Genomic DNA, 21111 nt, shown 5'->3' with positions numbered 1-21111 from the left:
ACAAATATCTCTACATACCCTCTCTCTCCTAACCCCCAGGGTCCTCCTACTTCTGACCCTACATATTCTACCCCACTCCACATCCCTACTTGCTCCTCTCCCGTACATCTTATATTTCCCTCCAAACCTTACATACTCCTAACCCCATAAACATATTCCTGCATATTCCTACCCCCTCACGTGTGCACATCTCTACACACCCCCATCTTCATATCCTTACTTACCTGTACACAGATATAACTTTATATATTCATGCATACAAACATATCTCCACAACCCTAGATATCCCTAGATATACACACACACACACACACACACACACACACACACACACACACACACCCTATCCTCACACTATATTTTGAACACTCTGAGAACAGACTGTCACTTGTTCAGTTTTGAATCCCTGGTTCCTAACATGGTACTGGTCACATAATAGGTGTTCAAATAATGCCTATGAAACAAGAGAATAAAGGCAAGGAAGGGAAAAGTGTAAACTGAATCCTGAAGGGCAGTAGAGCTACACTGGTTATTCATTAACTGATGTTCATGATTAGCTTCTATACATCAGGCACTGCATGGGTCAACATGTAAGACAAAAATTTCCCAGGGTTCAAATAACCTTAAATATCCTACTATCCTGTCTCTCAATAAGCCAAGGGCCTTGTTGCATCAAATATGGGTAGGGTTTGGTTACTCTCCAGAACTATTTTCAGTGTGAGATGTTCATGCTAGGACAGGCACAAGGAACTAGACCAGCTGGGGGAGTGGCAGGTGCCCATCCTGTCTCCAGAAATGTGTTCATTGCCTGAAATAGGCACCAGACCTTCCCACCACTTTTCCTTCTCTCATGCTCACGCTGTCCAATCCTCCTACTCTCTTTTACCAAGTTCTTTCAGTTGAATTCATGAAACCTAATGCGTATGTGGAAAATTTCCATAAGGCACATGGATTTATTTCTGTACTCTGGTTCTCGTGCCCTATCATTGCTGTATTATTGTTCCTGAAAGTATAAAATGCCTTTGAATATTCGGTTGAGTAAGGTTCCCCTGTAACTTTCATCTAAATTTTATTCCTTGGTCATTCTGGCTTATTAGTTTTCTAGCTAAGGTTGGGAAGAGTTGGAACAAATTAAAAAATAAAATGCAAGGAAATTAATTCGACCAGATTTCAGAGTAGGGCATAGCCACTGTAGACTGGGGTTGTTGGAAATGTTTTGTGAACAGGGTGGGACTTGGGTAAACCTAAGGGATGACTGGAACCACTGGAGCACAAAATAGAGGCAGGAAGTTGGAGAAGTGCAAGAAAGCCCAAGAAGAAGAAGATCTCTGCTTCATGTGGAAGGTGGGCCTGCCTGATCATGGAGTCACTGAGTAACAGCTCAGGACACCATTCTGTAGTAATTCGAGTGTCTGTAGCTAAGTGTCTTTCATTTTCTATTTTCCATTTCATCCAAAGGAACCTTTCTCACATTGGCCTTAAATTCATTCATTCTTTCAATGTCAACATGCATGGAGCTCCTAGAATCTGCTGAGCACCATGTTAAACCCTAGAGACACATTAGCAAACAGAGCGTGGACCCCCCAGGGCTCTAAGGCCACGGGTGGACAGACATGAAAATAAGCACAAGGTCACTGGGCCAAGTTGGATTGCAATTGAAGGGGCATCCAACCAACCCTGATGGGTGAGGAAGGAAGGGGGCAGCTATAAGGATACCAGAAGGATGGATGGGTTGGGGTCTGGGCAGGTATTCTGGGCCCCATGAGTTAAAAGCTATAAGCTCACACCTAGGAGAGGCTTTCTAATTTAATCCTCCTTATGGTTCTCCACAAACAGAGAAACAGAAAACAGCAACTTTCTTGATGAGGCATCTATTTATTTGGCAGGCAGCTGATGTGAAGAGAAATTTTTAATTAACAGTTCTCCTCTCGGCTTAAGTTTGTTACCTTGAATGTCTCCAGAAAGCAAGCTGTTGTTTCTTAAAAATTTTAAGAACTTTTTCACAGGTAAATGCCAGGTTGATGTCAACATTTTTCGATTGTTAAACATTGATTGGGTTTCCAGGCATCGTGACTGGCACTAGTCATTAAGTATGAAATGACAAACAAGAGGACAATAGAGGGAGAATATACCACAGACAGGAGCCTCTGTGGGTGGAGGAGGAGCAGCCTGCCCGGAGCCGCTGTGGAAGAGGTTTTCTAGCTCCCCGCCGTGCACATCTGCCTCTCTTCCCTTGGCCACATAGAGCCTTGGATTATAAATATGTCCTTGGCACTTTATTTACTGTACCCAAGTCATCAGTGAAATCAGGAACTTTCACTTTAATCCATTATGTTTAGCCATAAAAAAGAGAACCAACAATATTTCTTACAATCAGTTGCTAATGCTCTGAAGAAATAAGGAAAAAGTGGAATCAAACTTCCTGAATATTTATATGATTTTAATATAAGATGCTTTGTGCTTTTGTGTCTATTACATGGAAAGTTTAGATATAAGTAGGGCAAAGTATTTTAGAACATAGATGTCCTGCATAACATGGTTTGTTTGGCAAAATATGTAAAAAAAAATAAAGCCCTTTTATTAGTATTTTACCATCCTGCTTAGTAGACTCAGACAAGCCACCTCAGCCTAGCTGTCTTCTTGATAATTAGGGAATATGGGAGTTTTCTGATTCCTGTCTACTTTCTGACACCAAATAATTCAGATGGCACCAATTATAAAATGAATATTACATTATGTCTTATAATCTTAGCTACCTTTTATTGTGTCTGTTGTGTGCATTATACTAGCTTCTTTACTACATTTTTTCTTACATCTATTTACCGAAGTAGGTATTATAAGTCTAATCATTTGTTCAATAAATATTTATTTGACTTCTAATATCTGCCAGGCACTACCCCAAGTACTAGGAATTTATGAGTGGGCAAAACAGCCTAAAACAAACAAACAAATCAACAAAACATACACCATGTCTTCATGGAGTTTATGTTTTCCTGGGGATAATTGATGAAAAAACTGAAGCTCAAAGAATTATGGCAACAGCACAAGATCACAGTAGTAAGTGGTGGGGGCAGAGTCCAGCCGGATCTTCCTCACCCAAAACCCATGCGCTTTGCATTTAAACTGTAGGTGTATTCATTGGTAAAGGACATTGAAATTGCCTAACAATTTTTAATGCAAAGCTTAAATTTTGTGGAAAGAGTTACCATATTTCTTTGATTCTAACAATTCCAATGACAATAAGACACTATATATCAATTTGGGTATGACAGGGTGGGAAGTGGAATTTTGCTAAATGGAAATATTTTAATTGACATCTCAGTGCCAGAAACATTAACATGTATTTGTTTTACTTTTTTAAAAATAGACTCTAAGAATGAAGGACTTATGATCTTTAAACTTGCACTTATCACTAAATTATCTAGACTAATAATGGTTCAAGATCAGAAGCAGCAGCAATAATTGCTCTCAGTGGCTTGAGCTCTTTATATACCCCACTGCAGCAATTGGTGCAAGTATGAATTATGCAGCCTTGAAATAATACATTAGAAAATAAGAAGAAAGTCTTCCTTTGCAGAAGTTTGAAATTTATGAGTCTTACTTTAAAATTGTTGCTAGGAAGAAATTAGTTTTTAGTTAAGCAATATTTAATTGGGTGTTATCTTTAGGAATATAACTCTTCCATAAAATTCAGTCATCCCTGATTTACATATTGATCAACCCATTTGCTTCAGTGTACATTCTGCTCATCTGCCATTAGGCTATCTGGATATTTGGGGATTTGGTAGTTCTGGGAGCAAGAAAGGAGGGAAGGAGCAATCGCTCAACAGCCTCATTCAAGGGATAAATCTCCCTATACTGAGAAACATTCATTTATTCTTGCAAATCTATGTCACCATTCCTTCTGTAGGGCTACAGTATCCCAAAAAGAGAGTTAGATATAAGAAAATTAGGTGGGATAAATGATGAGTTGTTGGAGTGTTTCTCATTCTTTCTCTATTTTCTGTAGATGTGCACCAGGATATTTTGGGAATCCCCAGAAGTTTGGAGGTAGCTGCCGACCATGCAATTGTAACAGCAATGGCCAGTTACATTCTTGTGACCCCCTAACTGGAGGTAAGATTAGTGCACATCTCTGCTAATCTGCATTTGTAAAATTGATATAAAATAAAAATATAAGGACCCAAGCACAAATTTTTAGAACGTATAATACACAATTCCAGCTAACAAATTATACCCTTGTTTCAATAACCTGGCAATTATACCTGGGAATGCTTAGGTATCTTTTATAGGTTTATTGAGTAACTTACTTCTATTAGGGTTTTTAAGAATAAATTATCTTTAAAACCCAAGCAATTATAGATAAAAATCACTTTGGACTCTGGCAATTTGCTGAGCTCTCTCTTTGACACTGTAGGGTTGTCTTAAACATTAGGCTTCTTTGTGTGGATCTGAAGTCATCAAAATACTCTTTCTCTTATAGCTACACATATTCTGGGATGTGTTCAGGCAACTGGGGTAGATTCTACACACCAAGGAAAACAGTTCATGGGAGTTAGTATGAATTCTTTAGGAGCAACACAGAACAAAAAGGAAGAGTTATTCACTTCCTTCTTTTAAAAATATTAATATGATTTATTAGGAAAATACCATTGGTGTAGTGTAAGACCACTTATACAAAATCTCTCATCTTTTAGTTGTGGGTAAGTTGAAGAACTGAGCCCTGGATGTGTGGGTTAGGTCTAATCAAGTAACCATAACCAAAGGAATGCAGAGGAAATGGATTCATGCCAGTCTAGAATAGGGTATTTATTGCCATGTCTCAGTACTTCAATTTTTACTCCATCTTGCTGAACATTTTTTACTTGTATGGAAATCTAGCAGGCATGTCTACCCAGTTACCAGATGACATGAAGTGGTAAGGATATCAAATGCCTCTATGATATTTTTAGAATACAAAAGGGCCATGTTTTGGAAATTTTCTAGCTTTAATTTTTGCTGTAGTGAAATTTGATTATTTTTCAGAGGGAAGTGAGAGAGCATTTCATATATGAATTCATGGCATGGGAAAAAGAGGAGAAGTGAAGGGTGAAGAAGGTCCAAGGATGATCACAGGGCTTTCCTCAAATGCAGTTAAGAACCTCAAACAAAGCTCAGCTCATATGTGCAGTCATTGGCAGTGTGACCCAATAACATTGTGTGCTTATCTCTGTCAAACTGTTTTGTCATTTGCCAATCCCAAGGGACCATTAGGCCACAGGACAGCAGGGATTTTTGTCCTGATGGCTCTATATTTCCTGTACCACAGTACATAGCAAATGTTCAAAGATGCTCAGTGAATGTACAATATGCTTGAATGATTTTAGAAGAAGTGTCAACATGTAGGGAACTATCCACTGAAGAAAGCCTTAACACTAACAATTAGGAATTTTAATCCAATAAGAAAGGCATGGTCCTCTATAGAGGTGGCCCTTTGTAGACAAGAAATGGAATTATAGTATAATCAAGGGGCGACCAAAGAAATTCTTGCACAGCCCTGCTGGGAGATGAAATTGCTCCATGAGCAATGGTGTGGGTGAGGGTGGGAAAAGGAAGGGCCAGTGATATTGTGTGGTTGGAAGGCCAAAATCTTCTCCAACTAACTTTTCTGAAAACCAAGTTAAAAAGCAGGTGGAAGAGTAAGTTTAATGGTAATGATTTCTTTTTCTCTTTTCCTGATTTCAGACTGCCTCAACCAAGAACCCAAAGATAGTGGCCCTGCAGAAGAATGTGATGGTGAGGAAAGAAAGCCCTTCCCTTCCCAGGTTGTGGGGTTTAAGATATGAGCCCCATCCTGGGACACAGGGTTTCAAAATGGGGAAAGCAGACCCTGGGAGGAGATGGAGAAGGACAATAGAAGGTCAAATCCAGCTTTTGTCAACCACTCACTGATGACCTTCAGCAAGCCACCTTACTTCTCCTGGCCTTGGTTTCATTACTTGTAGAATGGACACGACTAGACCTACTTCATATAGCTATTGGGGGAAATGCTTATAAATCCCTTATCACAATATTTATGGCATGGGGAAAAGCGTAGAAGTAGATAACCTTCTTAAGAAATAAATAACCTCAATAGTCTCATATCAATTTTTAAAAATTAAATGCAAACTATACGTTCTTACATATAAATGAAACTCCATAAATGAAAACTATATGTTATTATTTTTTCCACATTCCAAAGAATCAATATGTTGCATAGACTCAACATTTTTGTTTAAAGTGTTCAGGTGTATAGGGCTCAGCTGATTTTGGGATCTACATCCCTCCCTGAGAAGGCCAGGGTTGTGACTTCTGCCTGTGATGACTGTGATGACCTATGTGCTTGTGGGTCCAGCCCTTACATTCTCTTTGCCTTCCCTTGGCTCTAGCCCCAGCACTTTTACCTTTGATTATGGTCCCTGCAGATTGTGACAGCTGTGTTATGACGCTCCTGAATGACCTGGCCACCATGGGTGAGGAGCTCCGTCTGGCCAAGTCTCAGCTACAAGGCCTGAGTGCCAGTGCCAGCACCCTGGAGCAGATTCGGCTCGTGGAGACCCAAGCCAAGGACCTGAGGGTAAATCCCCTGGGGGACCTAGAGTACATACTCTGTGAATATAGCTGGATCTCTAGTAGCCACAGGAATTGGATACTAAAATTTGCAGATGCTCAAATCTTTGATGTAAAGTGGCATCATATTTGCTTATAACCTACACACAACTCCCTGTATATTTTAAATCATCTCTAGATTGCTTATAATACCTAATACCCTGTAAAAGCCATGTAAATTGCTGCTATACTATATTGTGTAAGGAAAAATGGCAGGAAAAATGTCTGTACTTGTTCAGCACATACAGTTTTTTAAAAACATATTTTTGATACGTGATTGAATCTGCAGGTGAGAACCTGCAGATACGGAGAGCTGACTGCAGAGGAGGCCTGGATGAATATCCTCGGGCAGGAAAGGGGGAGGGATTGACTCCAGTTTAAGAATCAAAGGGCTCCTGTCTTCCTCTGATTCTATGAAGATTACAGTTTTCACCTGGGAAAGTGCTTGTGAACACACGAGCCTAACACTTCTAAGTGTACACTCTTTACTTAACTGAATTTTCATGGTGATTTTTTTCTCACAGAGCCTTTTAACTCAAGTGTGTTTCATTCAAAAGACTTAGACACAGGGCTGTAAAATAAGCATAATTCTTCTTTAAATGTTTTATAGAATTTTCCAAAAAAGCCATGTGAGTCTAACGTTTGCTTTGTTGGAAGTTTAAAAAAAAAACATAATTTTAATTTTTAAAAATAGATAAGAGACTATTGAGTTTATCTATTTCTTCTTAAACAATATTTGGTAATCTAAGTCTTTCAAATAATGTGCCTTTTTATCTAAATGAAGAAATATAGTTACATAAAATTGTTCATAATATTCTTTTACTATTCTTTAAATGGTGCAAAATCTCTAGCACTGACCTTTCATTTTTCCTGATATTTGATAATTTGTGTCTTATCTTTTTCTCTGAATTATTTTGGGAGGTTTATCAGCTTTATTGATTTTTCTATTTTATTGGTTTTCTTCACTGTTTTTCTGTTTTTAATTTCATTATTTTCTGTTCTTATCCATATTGTTTCCTTTTTTCTTGCTGGCTTTGGCATATTTTGCTATTCATTTTCTAGTTTCCTAGTTGAAAGCTTATTTTACTGATTCAAAACATTTTTTTAAAAAAATTTTTTTGGTAGTTGTAGATGGACTGCATGCCTTTATTTTATTTGTTTATTTTTATGCAGTGCTGAGGATCAAATCCGGTGCCTCATGCATGCTAGGCAAGCGCTTTACCACTGAATTATATCATAACCTTTTTTACTGAAAACACAAATATTTGGGGCTATAAAATCTTGCCCTCAGTGTTGCTTTTGCTGTGTTTCACAGATTTTGAAATGTTGTGTTTTCATTCTTGTTCAATTCAAAAGATTTTCTAATTTCCCTTGTGACATAGCTGTAACCCAGGAGTGTGTTGTTTAACTTGTAAATTGGAAAATTCTCCAGAGAACTTTCTATTATTAATTTATAATTAACTCTGTTGTGGTCAGAGAGCAGACTACATATGATTTCAGTTATTTTAAATATGCTGAGGTTTGATTCTTAGCTCTGAAGATCATATTCAGATCTTTGTGCAATTGGAAAGAAGGGGGCTGGAAGAGTATCTTTAGAAATAATGGGGCCTAAAGTGCCCCACAGAGTCAGAGTCAGGTTCTCTGAGGGAACCTGTAGCCTACTCTGTCCATGAATGAAGAATGAAAGAACACCACCATAAAACAGCCCAGAGCTTGTTGTTGGGCAATGACTATAAGAATGAAGGAAAGCTATAGGAATCACAGCATTTTGGTCAAACCAGACAAATCCACAAAGTTGGGTCTATGTTGGAATGACATCCTCAGTGTCACCATAGTGCCCAAGTCCTGAATTCCAACATAAGACGTGGTCCTGGACTAGGGGATCCAACATGGGGATGGTGATAACTATAAGATCACTAGACAGGGTGTGGGGAATGCAGAGAGAGGGGCAACTCCCCATGAACCTGTGACCATTTCAAACAACCCTATTAACAACAGAAAAATGCACAACTGAAGCAATAGTCAAGAGTTGAATGAAGTATGTACCAAGGAAAATAATAGGATAACCAGAAAATTACTTTGAGGAATAGTATCCAATGCAAGGAACAAGAAATTAGGAAATTTGAGGGGGTGGGTAACCACCAGAAATGAAACAAGGAGAGGTAGAGATAAATACATCCCATTGAAATTCATGGAAATGGAAAAAAAAAACTCATTGAGGTAAAATAATGCAGTAGATGAAATAAACCCAAGACTAGACACTGAAATAGGCTTTGGGGAAAGTTTAATAAATGCTTTTAGAGTAAGGGCTGATTGTAGTGGCTATAGCAGAGTATATATAGCAAGAAGTAATTCTAGAAAAATGGCTCTTTTCATCCCTTCAGGGTAATTTTAGTCCATGGTTTATAGGCTTAATATAGTAGAGAAAGAAAAAAAATAGCCTTTATGTTATGAGAAAAACAGAAGAAGCTACACGAATTGCTTTGATTTCCTTGATACAGCCCTGCACTGCTTCAACTTTCTGTATGCCAGCTATGTGCCAGGTTCTATGCTAGGTGCTTTGCTCAAGTCTTACAATATCCCTATTGGGGAAATAGTACTACTTTCATTTAACTGACACAGAGAAGCTAAATAACTTGCCTAAAACCATATATCTAGAACACAGAGGTTCTAGAAGAAACCAGAAGGAGACCAAATTCTAATAACTGCTCTTGACCCACTGACCTCTTATCCGGGTATTCTACCAACACTTATGCAGTCATGTCACTTTTCCCATTATAAAATTAAAATAGAACTATCTTCTTGCCACGCCACATAAACTCTGTGACAATTCAGTAAGAGTATGAACTAACATTTTTGAATGCTCATATGTACATTACATATTAGAATATATTAACTCACTTGTCACTATAACCCACCCTGAAGTTTCATATCACATTTCACAATTTGCTGATGAAAGGGATTAAGCTTGATGGGGCTCATCTACTAAGCGGGTAGACTGAGGGTTTGGATGGATTATGCTTCTTTTACCCAACACTGGCTCCAAATACAAATGGAGGCAATATGATCATTGTTTTCTTGTCAATTTTTTCAAGATACTACTTCCCCCTCCCAAACTGAAAAGAATCACTACTCTTTTCTGTGCAGAAATGTTACCTTTAAAAGTAATGAGGCAATTTTGTACTATGTCAAGGATGAGAGACCGGCTTTTGTAGCCTGAAGCAATCATGGTCAGCTATACAGCCGTGGACAAGTCACCCAACTTCCTTAGCTTCAATTTTCTCCTTTATCATTTTAAAATATTCAACTGCGTGAGCTCTGGAATTCCCCTACAGCTCTGATATATTGGAGTCTTTGAATCTAATGAGTCTTTCAATAAAGTAGCCATATGCATTACCTTTAGTACTATAAGGTTAAGCATAGATTTTTTTTAACAATGCATATAAATCTGAAAATCAATACATCAGATAAGCAGTATTACTCTGATTTCTATAAGGTCAGGTCATTCATTCAACCAAAGTGTCTGTTGTCTCCATGTTTTTAAATTTGCTTCTGCTTGGATCTTAAATGTCCCCCAAAGGCCTCTATGTTTAAGGCTTGTTCCCTGGAAAAGTGTTCTTGGGAGGCAATAGAAACTTTAAGAGATGGTCTAGTGAGAGGTCTTCTTGACCCTAGGGGCTTGCCCTGGAAGGGGACAGTGGGACCCTCAGCTCCATTCTCTTCCTTTCTCACTTCCTGGTAGCCAGGAGGCGAAAAGTTTTGTGTCACCCAGTGCTTCTACTGTGATGCACTGAGTCACCACAGGCCTAAAGCAAAGGGGCTGGAAACCTCTAAAATTGTGAGACAAGATGAACACTTTACTCTTTGTAAGTTGATTATCTCAGGTATTTGTAAGACTGATGGGGAGCTAACTGGGAAAGCTACTTTATTTCAGAGCCATGTCACAATTGACATCAGAAGATGGAATTTTTTTTTCATGGAATCTGTTTCAAAGAACCACATTATTTTTCTTTAGAACTGCCGTTGTTCTTATTCAATGAGTGTCTTCATTACCACGTTCACCAGGTCGATAGGATGTAGCCTCAATTTCTACTCCAAAGTGAGATTAGCTTGGTGTGTTGCTTTCAGAATCAGTTGCTCAACTATCGTTCTACTGTTTCAAATCATGGATCAAAAATGGATGCCCTGGAAAAAGAGCTGAGTAACTTGAATCCTGAATTCGAAACTTTGCAAGAAAAGGTAATGTATGCAGTAGATCAATTACCCTAGTCCTTTTTTCCCCTTCCTAGATATCTTCATTTTTTTTCTTTCCCTATCAATTCAATTTGTGGCTAACCAATTTATTTTTCATATAGGCTCGAATAAATTCCAGGAAAGCCCAAACATTATATAACAATGTTGATCGGACGATCCAAAGTGCAGAAGACCTGAACACAAAGATTAAAAATGTCATCCGGAATGTGCACAGTAAGAAAAATCACTTGACTCAATTAACTGTGGGGTTTTTGTTTATTTGTTTTGTTACATAATCTTTGCTATTCACTGAAAGAATTTCCTTTGGCGAGTTCAACATTATGAAAAAGTCCTATGGTGGCATGAAAAAAAAAAAAAAACTAATACGAAACCTCCACGAAAGCTTCTGCCTTTTTAAAAAAGAAGCAGTCTACTGGAGCCCAGAATTCCCAGTTTAATAAACTCCTCGATATTTTCCAGTTCTCCTCAAGCAGATCTCTGGGACAGGTGGAGATGGAAACCACTTGCCTTTGGGCGACTTCTCCAGAGAGTTGGCAGAAGCCCATCGCATGATGAGGGAACTGCGGGACCGAAACTTTGCAAAGCACCTGAGAGAGGCAGAAGCTGAAAAAAGAGCCGCCCAGCTCTGTAAGGACCTGCCCCAATTCTTGCATCCCCTGTCCATTCTAACTGGCTTGAAATACAAAGTGCAAAATAGAGATTGGATAGAGCTACTGGTTATAGGTGGAAGGTCTCATTTCAGTGAGTGTGACTGTAAGAGTATCTATTACATGATGGAATTAGGGGCACACACACTCCAACCTGGAAGAGTGTTTTAGTCAGCTTTTATGACACTGTGACCAAAAGACCTGGCAAGAACAATTTTAGAGGATGAAAGGGGCTCATTATTTCAGAGATCTCAGTCCAGAGAGGGCCAGCTCCGTTGCTCTGGGCCCAAGTGAGGTAAGACATCATGGCAGATGATAGAGGAAGGCATGTCACCAAGAAGCAAAGGGAGATGGACAAAATGTATACCCCAAAGGTATACCCACAAAGACCCACATCCTCCAGTCACACCCTACCTGCCTTCAATCACCACTTAGTTAATCCCTAATGGAGGATTAATGCACTAATTAGGTTAAGGCTCTCATAACCGAGTCCTTTCACATCTAAGTTTTCTTGCATTGTTCATAATGAGCTTTTGGGGAACACCTCATATCTAAACCATAACAGAGACCAAGAGACTTTTCTTCAAGTCACTATGAATCTATACATATTACCATGGTATAGAAAAAAAAAGTGCTTCTAGAAGTTAGATATTCAGACCTCCTTTTTCCTTTTAACTGCATATTCATTCTTTTAATGTTTCTGTACCTCTTTCCAATTTTCTCATTGTATCATTTTTGATATTGAATTGTTGAGTCACAAATCCATATTAGCTGTTATATCAAAAAGCAATTACTGTTATATCGAAATCAATAGAAAAGGACAGCCTTGAAATTAACTGAATGTTATCTAACAGTTTTGCCTAGAGAAAATGCCTCAAAACTAAGCTGTTAACTTGGCACATATATTTTTTTTTCAAGTAAGGATATTTATTCTTTATTAAAGTGAGGCATCTGTGGTTAATATGCAGACAGTAGCAGTTTTCTTGTAGCAAGGATATTGTTCAAATGCAATCTTAGTCTTGGCTTTTAACTGATAAGGTGGCAGTTTTAACAGTGAAAGAAGTGTGCACTTTATACTCTGCCACTTTGGTTCAAGTCCTAAGTCTGATTGGTTTTGTAACCATGGGTTGACCCCCTAACTTCTAGAGGCTCCATTTCCTTATCAATAACAGGAGAACAATATTATTATTTTCATGTGTTACCATAGAAGCTAAAAGATGCAATGCATGCAATGTATGCAGGAGGCGTCATAAATGTCAGTTTCCTTTCCCCTTCCCTCCAAAGTTCAAGGAGACTCACAAAATGAACAGGAGTTCAGTTCTCCTTCTGCAGTCTTTATAACCTAGCTTCAGTATGCTCTTCTCTCAAGTGGGAAACATAAAGTGATGTATTACAGTGTTGGACCAGAAAAGGCAGCAAGCCCTGAAGCTGGAGAACAATGGACTTGTAAAGAACATACAGAATTCTTTAAGTGATTATGAAGCCAAACTCCATGACCTGCGTGCTGTGCTACAGGAGGCAGCCGCCCAGACAAAGCAGGCCACTGATCTCAACCAAGACAATGAGCGAGCTTTGGGAACCTTTAAGGTGAGCTCACAGTTGGAACATGCAGGCTTTCATCATGGTCAAGACAAGGGAGCAGGATATTTGTATTAAACAAGTGGCATGGCCAGGGCCCTGGCTGCTTATATCACCTCAGACCCTGCCTGGTCAAGTGGGAATTAGGCATTGAATTCTAGACAGGGAAGAGGGGTGGGAGGGCAAAGGAGGGGACAGGAGATTCGCAAGGGCGGTGGAATGTGATGGACATCACCATCCAAAGTACATGTATAAAGACTCGAATTGGGTTGTCAATATACTTTATATATTATAAACAGAGATATGAAAACAGAGATGTGTGGTATATATGTGTAATAAGAATTGTAATGCAAAATTTAAAAAAACAAAGTAACATGTATAAAGGCATGAATTGGCTTGAACATACTCTATATGCAAAGATATGAAAAATTATACTCTCTATGTATAATAAGAATTGAAATGTATTCCACTGTCGTGTATTCCAAAAAATAAAATCAATAAAACTAAAAACAAATAAATAAATACAAAACCAGTCAATTCCACTCCTCAGCTACCAGAAAAGATTCTGGACTTCAGTCGCAGGCTAAGCCTTTCAAACTGCCTCAACCCTTCCCCTGGCTGAAAGAGTGTTGGAGGAATAATGATGCCAAGAAGATGATAAATTAATCGTGTTAGAGTTAATGAAGTATACTTTGTTTCCAATGACATGATTTGTCAGATAGGTAAGCATCATAATCTCCAGCAAAGGCATTTAAGTTATTCCAAGCTTCATAGGATACAAGTTAAGAACAGGCTGCAAACAGAAGCTACAGTGACAGAATTTAGAGGTCAAGAATTCATACCTTGCATTTTTAATAGTGAGCCTTATACAACAAACAACAACCAAAATGTAGGATCAGAGTCAAATTACATCAGACTGACCCCCAAAGTGATGTCTTGTGCATGGCCTCATGCTCAGCTCCCACTGCTTCCCCTCCTCTGTCTGAATCCCTGACTGTGCCTGGCAGGGAGCAGACTCCAGCTGCATGGCTGTTTGACCTTGGGCCACCTTTTGGCCTGGCCTGCTCAGATCCTGTGTCATCTCTCATTCAAGCACCTATTACATTTCTCTGGGACTGGCAGACAGTGTGCTGGTTAGTCCTTGATTTATTGAGTTAAAATCTCTCATTCTGTTCCCCAAATTTAGAACTTAGTAATATTTTCACCTCACTGGTCAAGTTGACCCAGGGTAGAAATCTTTGACAGTGTTAGCGCTTGTTTCCTTAGCAGCTAGTGGGAGGAAACTATGGCAACAAGATGACACTGAGGAGAGGACCCATGTCCCATCACTTTGTAGTTGCACAGACCAACCTCAGGTTCAAGAAAACATTCTGATTCTGAATTGCTTATATGCTGCTGTCCAATAAATCCATCTGTGCTTTCTGATGATGTGTCTTGGAGTTCAAGCAGATGTTCTTTTTATCCTCTCCAGAATCAAGTAAAAGAAATTGATTTGCTGAAGAGTGATTTCACAAAGCTCCTGTCTACTGCAGACTCTTCCTTGCTTCAGACCAACACTGTACTACAGCAGATGGACAAAAAACAGAAGGTAGAGGAGACTGCTAATTCTCTAGAAAAAAATCTAGAAACATTTAAGTTATATTATCGGGGGACTGATCTATTTTTTTTTCTTGAACATGTGTCTTTTAGGTGGAAGCAAATAGCCCCCAAAGTTATCAGTGTTCCTCCTTTGGGCCAGGGGTACAAATGATGTGTCTTATCAAAGTCCATCTGTTTTACCTAATTTGTCTGCAAGGAGCAAGTCACTTTTATGATAAAAACAATAACAACAATTTGAAATGCTGTTTCTTAAATATCAAGCATATCTTTATTAATAGAATGCATTTAAGACTTGATAAAAGATTGACAAAATTTCTTAGCAGCCTAATGGGCATTTCGAAAGTGTCATTTATAACAACTATTTCCATGTCATAAAATCCTTTGGTTTCATACAACTTTACCTTGATGATGACATTGTACTTTTATAAACTTACTAAAGAGGTTGCCCACTAAAAATAAAATGCTCGAGATGATGGTAAGACATGGAGGGATATTGTCAATACTCCTATCTGAAGTAACCAAGGATTAATTGGTACGCTAAATGGGCTTAGAAAATATAATTTCACATGGGAAACATCATTTGTGACAGAGTTTGAGAAAATGGTATATATGGTCTTTGCTTGAATTTATACTGTCTTTATTTACTTGGAAAAAATAGGAATATGAAAAATTAGTTTCTACTTTAAATGCAAGAAGACAGGAACTAAGTGACAAAGTGAGAGAACTCTCCAGATCAGCGAGCAAGACATCCCTGGTAGTGCAGGCAGAAAAGCATGCACAGTCTTTACAAGAACTGGCCAAGCAGCTGGAAGAGTAAGTGGATGGAGAGATCCAAACCCTAGGGGCTGGTTAAGTGCCAAGTGAGGCCCTTCATGAGCTAGTGAGGGGCCCAGAATATGATAGAAAGTGGGGTCCTGACTGAGGTCCCATCCAGGACCCACAGCCCAGGTCAGAACCAGACCCACAATGAAGAGTGGATTCCCAACCATGACCTGGGGGTGGAGCTGCAGAGGCCACCACATCTGATGTCCACTTGCCTAAAGAAATGGGAAGACTGGAGGGGGATGGCAGCCCTAACATCAAACCTGTTAGAGAACCTAACCTGCTCCACCTTTTTGCAGGATCAAAAGAAATGCCAGTGGGGATGAGCTGGTACGCCGTGCTGTGGATGCTGCCACCGCCTACGAGAACATCCTCAATGCCATCAATGCAGCAGAGGATGCTGCCAACAAGGCCACCAGTGCCTCTGAGTCAGCCCTCCAGGTGGGCATCTGTGCCAGTAGCTTGTGTAGATTTGACCTGGAGGCAATACGTTTTCTTATTCTCATTCTCTGTGTGTGGAGGGATATTGAAAAGAATTATTGCAAATCAGAACTTTTATATAGAATACACTTAAACTCACTCTATTCGTGGGCCATTTCTCTATTTATTTGACAATTTGATCTCTGTAGTGCAGTTTAAAACTATTTGTAAATCCAGATAGAAATTACAACCATTATTGACTGTGAATGTAAACAAGTAGTATATTCTGCTTTCCAGGTATACCTTTATCCTGTGATTAAATATTAGCATTTGCCAAAAAGAGACTTTTGTAAACAATTTGACCACTGTTTTCTACCAGTGATTTGGTTTTACATCTGGGTATGTCTGTGGAGTTTTGTGAGATCTAACCTGTATCATATAATATTCCTATATCAGAAAAAAACAAAGAACAAAAATATTAAATATCAGAGTCAGAAGAACAGGCCTTCATGGCAAGTTAAAGATTTAGGTTTCAAAATGTGAAAGCCTGAATTAAATTCTCCCTTTGATTATTAGAAGGGGTACAAGTGACAGCAGGCAACTGTCCCACCATCTGCCAGTAGTCACTGAAGATGGGTCCATCTGCCTGAGCCCTGGTTGTCTACCTAGAACCAAACCATCTCTTTTTAGGGAATAGTATACTTCTAGGCCCCTTCTCCTCTTCAGATTTTACCTTTTAAAGATTAAAGATCTTGAAGACTATGGTGAAACTCTTCCTTCATATTTCCTAAGGTGTAGCGTATGGTTAAGACTGATAAATGCTTTGCTTGCAGACAGTGATAAAGGAAAATCTTCCCGGAAAAGCTAAGACCCTGAGTTCTGACAGTGATAAGCTGCTGCACAAAGCCAAGTTAACACAGAAGGAGCTGCAGCAAGGTATTGGGGGCCTGGGGGTGGCAGGGATAGTCAGGGGTTTAAGATGACCTTTGGGACCAGGAGAGGCAGCCCTGGAAACAAATGTTCTTTTCTGAATTTCAGTGTCAACACAGAAGATACCGAATTTGTGATTTATTTTTCAATATCATGTATTCAACCCCCAAACTCTAAATATCCCCCATCCATCATCTATGAAATTGACTACAGTCTATTAATCATAAAAAAGTCTTGTGGTGATAGACCCTGAGTGGAGACTCTTAATTTAAGCAATTTTATGACCATGGCATTGGGAACCCACATTCCAGATCATTCATGCCAGGTCATTGATGCAATTGTTTTCAAATTTCTTTCTTTCTTTCTTTCTTTCTTTCTTTCTTTCTTTCTTTCTTTCTTTCTTTCTTTCTTTCTTTCTTTCTTTCTTTTTTTTTCTTTCTTTCTTTCTCTTTCTTTCTTTCTCTTTTTTTTTCTCTCTTTTTTTCTTTATTTTTTCCACTGGAAGTTGAATCCAGAGTGCTCTACTACTGAGCTACAACCACCGCTCTTTAATTTTTTTTTTTACTTTCTTAAATTTTGCTTTATTTTGAGGCACAGCCTCATACCTGATTACTGTTTCATAATTTCTGAAGTCCTAAAATCTTAACAATCAAAAGATCAAAAGTACCCCAAAAGCCACTATGGCTCTGAAACATGAGAAGTTTTTAAGCGTAAATTTTATCTTTGGAAATTTTTTCACTTAATTTAATTTAATTTGGTTTAAAAAGAATGAAACTGTTTTAAACTCACCAAACTCCTGTGTTCTAAAAATTCTGTCTTTTGAATTTCTCTGGTCTCTTGCGGGCATTTAAGGCTAAGTAGAAATCTGAGCCCACAGTCCTCACTTAGCTTCTTTGTTCTTTACGATGGATTAGACAATGCCTTTGTAAATTTATTTATTAAGAATTTTTTAAAAATTAAATATATGAAAAATAAAATACAGAAAAAATATGTACTAATAAACACACATTTGCCTAGCCATTTTTAAGAATTAAAATGTCATGGCATGACACCTACTCTCTTTAAGAAATTTGAGCTTAGAGGTAGGATTGATGAGGTTTGTTTGTTTGTTGCAGTGCTGGAGATCAAACCCAGGACCTCTCACATACTAAGCACGCACTTCATCACTGGGCTACATTCCCAGTCCAAGATCAATGTTTTAAATAGGTTTGAATGCTAATAACTACACTGCTTAAAAAAAAAAAAAAGTAGTCCCAGAATCATAATGTGAGTCACATATCATCAGTATGATTTTAAAGCATATTTTAAAATATACAGCAATATTTGAAATTGGTCAGGTTGGAAATGAACAGGAACAAACAATGTCTACTTTGTGTTCTTTAGATGACGCACGCTCTCTCTCTCAAAAAAAAGCCCTTCTTGTCCTCCAACTGAAGAGCATTCTTTCTGCATTATTCATTTGTTCATTCATACATTCACTCATTCAACAAATATGTGCTAATATGAATCTCCAGCTAGCGCCAGACACTGTGCCCTGTGCTGGTACTTAGCATCAAATAAGACAGACACTCCCTTCACGAAGCAGAGTCTTCTGGTCCCAGTGGAGTAGTTCAGCCCTCTCCTGAGTTATTCAGCTTCTCTCTTTCTTCATGCATTTCTAAGGAGTCTGTCACCACAAGGCTCTGATGCACTTGTGGCATCTGTAACCAGAGGGTCTCAGAGCTGTCAGTCTAGGCCATGTGCAGCGGGCATCTTTGGAATGAACCCCAAGGCACAAGTCTGCCCAATATCTCCCTGATGCAAGCTATCTCAGAGGTCACAAATATCAATAAAGGATCAGAGCTCATAGAGTGATTGCCTCTTGCTGTTTATTTTCTTCTAGAAATCAATCCAGCTCTCAACAACCTACAGCAAACCCTGAATGTGGTGACAGTTCAGAAAAAACTGATAGACACCAATCTCACTACTGTCCGTGACGACCTTCGTGGGATACAGAGAGGTCATCATCTCCCTGGACTACTGTACTCGGTTTCTTTTGTTGAATGTTTTAAATTCTTACACCTCCCTATCTGTGTGTGCATTAGGTGACATCGATGACATGATTAGCGGTGCAAAGGGCCTGGTCAGAAAGGCTGACGACATCACAAGTGAGGTTCTGGATGGGCTTAACCCCATTCAGACAGACTTGGAAAGAATTAAGGATACTTATGGGAGCACACAGAGTGCAGACTTCAACCAGGCTCTGAGTGATGCACATAACTCAGGTACCAGGCTTTCTTGGGTCAGGTGTATTAGCCATTTTCTGCATTGTTATGGGTCTTGGTACATCTCAGTTCTTCCCTGGTAAAGTCTGATCTTAAATGAAAATATTTGAAAATAGTTTAACATCATACATTCAAATAGTATAGATATTCTATTAGAAAGACCAGGCACGCTGTTTTTCCTTTTTTAATCCATTGACAGTGCTATTAATTTTCTTTTTTTTTTAAATTGAGTGATCAGTTCCTGAATCATGAAGTTTTTAATTATGATTGATATTAAGGATTAGAAAACAATTTTTTTTTCTTGTAGTGAGCAAGGAAAAGGATATGATACTTATATTGAAGAATAAAATATATGATGCATTTGGAAAGGGATCATCTGACTATGATCCATTCTGTTCAACATCAAGCCTAAGCTTGCCACTTACCAAATGTTGTCTGTTATAAGAACATCTGTATTTAACCTTTCTCAATGCACAATTTAAAATTTCTGTTTTCTCATCTCACCAACAGTAAAGAAATTAACTAAGAAACTTCCAGATCTTTTGAGCAAGATTGAAAGTATCAACCAACAACTGTTACCCTTGGGAAACATCTCTGACAATATGGACCGAATTCGGGAACTAATTCAGCAGGCCAGAGATGCTGCAAATAAGGTGCCGTGTCCTCACTCTGTCATAGCGAAGGCTAATTCTTTGATATATTAGTTATCACATTCATCAAGAAAGGAAAGGCGTTAATTTATTCGAGAATTGATTGTCTTGCTCGCCCTAATTATTTGGTAGATTGAAATATAAAGGTTGATTTCCCTCTCTTACCTTCAGAAGTGCATATGACCTTCATCCTCTACATTTTCTGGTCTATCAGGGACTTGAAGCAGTTTCTTCCCACTGAGTTGATGCAGGCAGGAAGGATATTCTTCCAGACCTAACTTGTTAAACTATTATTGCAAGTTCAGGTGAGGGGTTCAATTATCAGAATGTGGCAATATAATACTGCACAGAACCTTACTCTCTTGTAACTTGAAAAGTGGAGAATCTATCTTTGTTGAGGATGGAAGACAGGATTATAGCATTTTTCTATCACTGGAGGACTGATCGATCAGCCTTTCTTATTTTCACCTGACATTATTGCTTGAATGCCTGACATTCCTCTTATGATTTATATTGTCCCCAAACAATGTACAGTAATCCTCCCTTAACATGGAAGATACATTTCAAGAGCACTGCCCACCCCCTGGCCAAGGATACCTGATACTGTTTTTTTCTACTTATTGATAAAGTTTTATTTATAGACTAGACATGGTAAGAGATTAATAGCAATAACTAATTATAAAATTGAGCCATTATAACAATATAATAAAAGGTATGTAAATTTTTTTCTTTCAAAATAACATTATACTGTACTCACCTTTTTTCTTATGTTGATATGAGATAATACAATGCTTACATAATGAGATGAAGTGAGGTTAATAGTGTAGGCATCATGATATAGCATTAGGGTTCTACGTAAGGATTACTTAGATAGCATAACAGTCCATTCAGTAACCAAGACAACTACTAAGTGGGTATCGGGGCAGGTAGAATATAGAGTGTGGATATTCTGGACAAAAAAAATAATTCACATTCTGGGCAGAATGAAGTGTGATAACATAAGATTTTACCACTTTACTCAGAGTGGTGTCCTCTGTGAAACTTATGAATTAGTTATTTCTGGAATTTTCCATTTAATAATTTTGGACCACAAAAAAAAAAAAAAAGATTTTGACTATGAGTAATTGAAACCTTGGAAAACAAGTCCTTGTATTTTGCAATACAATCCTAGCCAGCTTCTTGTGAGAAGTTTGGGAAAGAAGGTCAATGCAGAATACCACCGTCCTGGAGGCACCGTGGTTGATTTCTAGACTTAATATTACTTTTTTATTTTCAGCCTCAGCAACTGCTCTTTCTTTCAGGAAAGAGAAATAATCCCAA

The 21111-nt window shown here is 38.4% G+C and overlaps 1 protein-coding gene across 7 annotated transcripts in view; it reads left to right on the top strand.

Moving 5' to 3' along the window:
* The window catches only part of Lama3 (laminin subunit alpha 3), a 240987-nt gene that overhangs the window by 180394 nt on the left and 39482 nt on the right, over positions 1 to 21111 (top strand). For 4 of the 7 annotated variants that reach the window (XM_078030246.1, XM_078030247.1, XM_078030250.1 and 1 more), the window contains 14 exons: positions 4010 to 4116; positions 5725 to 5775; positions 6444 to 6595; positions 10756 to 10866; positions 10983 to 11094; positions 11341 to 11508; positions 12925 to 13115; positions 14578 to 14694; positions 15364 to 15518; positions 15827 to 15968; positions 16781 to 16883; positions 18760 to 18876; positions 18962 to 19141; positions 19652 to 19794. In XM_078030246.1, the coding sequence (XP_077886372.1) occupies positions 4010 to 4116; positions 5725 to 5775; positions 6444 to 6595; positions 10756 to 10866; positions 10983 to 11094; positions 11341 to 11508; positions 12925 to 13115; positions 14578 to 14694; positions 15364 to 15518; positions 15827 to 15968; positions 16781 to 16883; positions 18760 to 18876; positions 18962 to 19141; positions 19652 to 19794 (1849 nt within the window). Of the gene's footprint in view, positions 1 to 4009; positions 4117 to 5724; positions 5776 to 6443; positions 6596 to 10755; positions 10867 to 10982; positions 11095 to 11340; positions 11509 to 12812; positions 13116 to 14577; positions 14695 to 15363; positions 15519 to 15826; positions 15969 to 16780; positions 16884 to 18759; positions 18877 to 18961; positions 19142 to 19651; positions 19795 to 21111 lie in introns of those variants that run through there. The other 3 variants (XR_013429632.1, XR_013429633.1, XM_078030248.1) reach the window with 3 other exon arrangements.

This window comes from Ictidomys tridecemlineatus, chromosome 13, assembly GCF_052094955.1.
Source record: "Ictidomys tridecemlineatus isolate mIctTri1 chromosome 13, mIctTri1.hap1, whole genome shotgun sequence".
In the NCBI taxonomy this organism is placed as follows: Eukaryota; Metazoa; Chordata; class Mammalia; order Rodentia; family Sciuridae; genus Ictidomys; species Ictidomys tridecemlineatus.
Note: the sequence above shows the minus strand (reverse complement) of the source record. Positions and strands in the feature narration are given on the sequence as shown.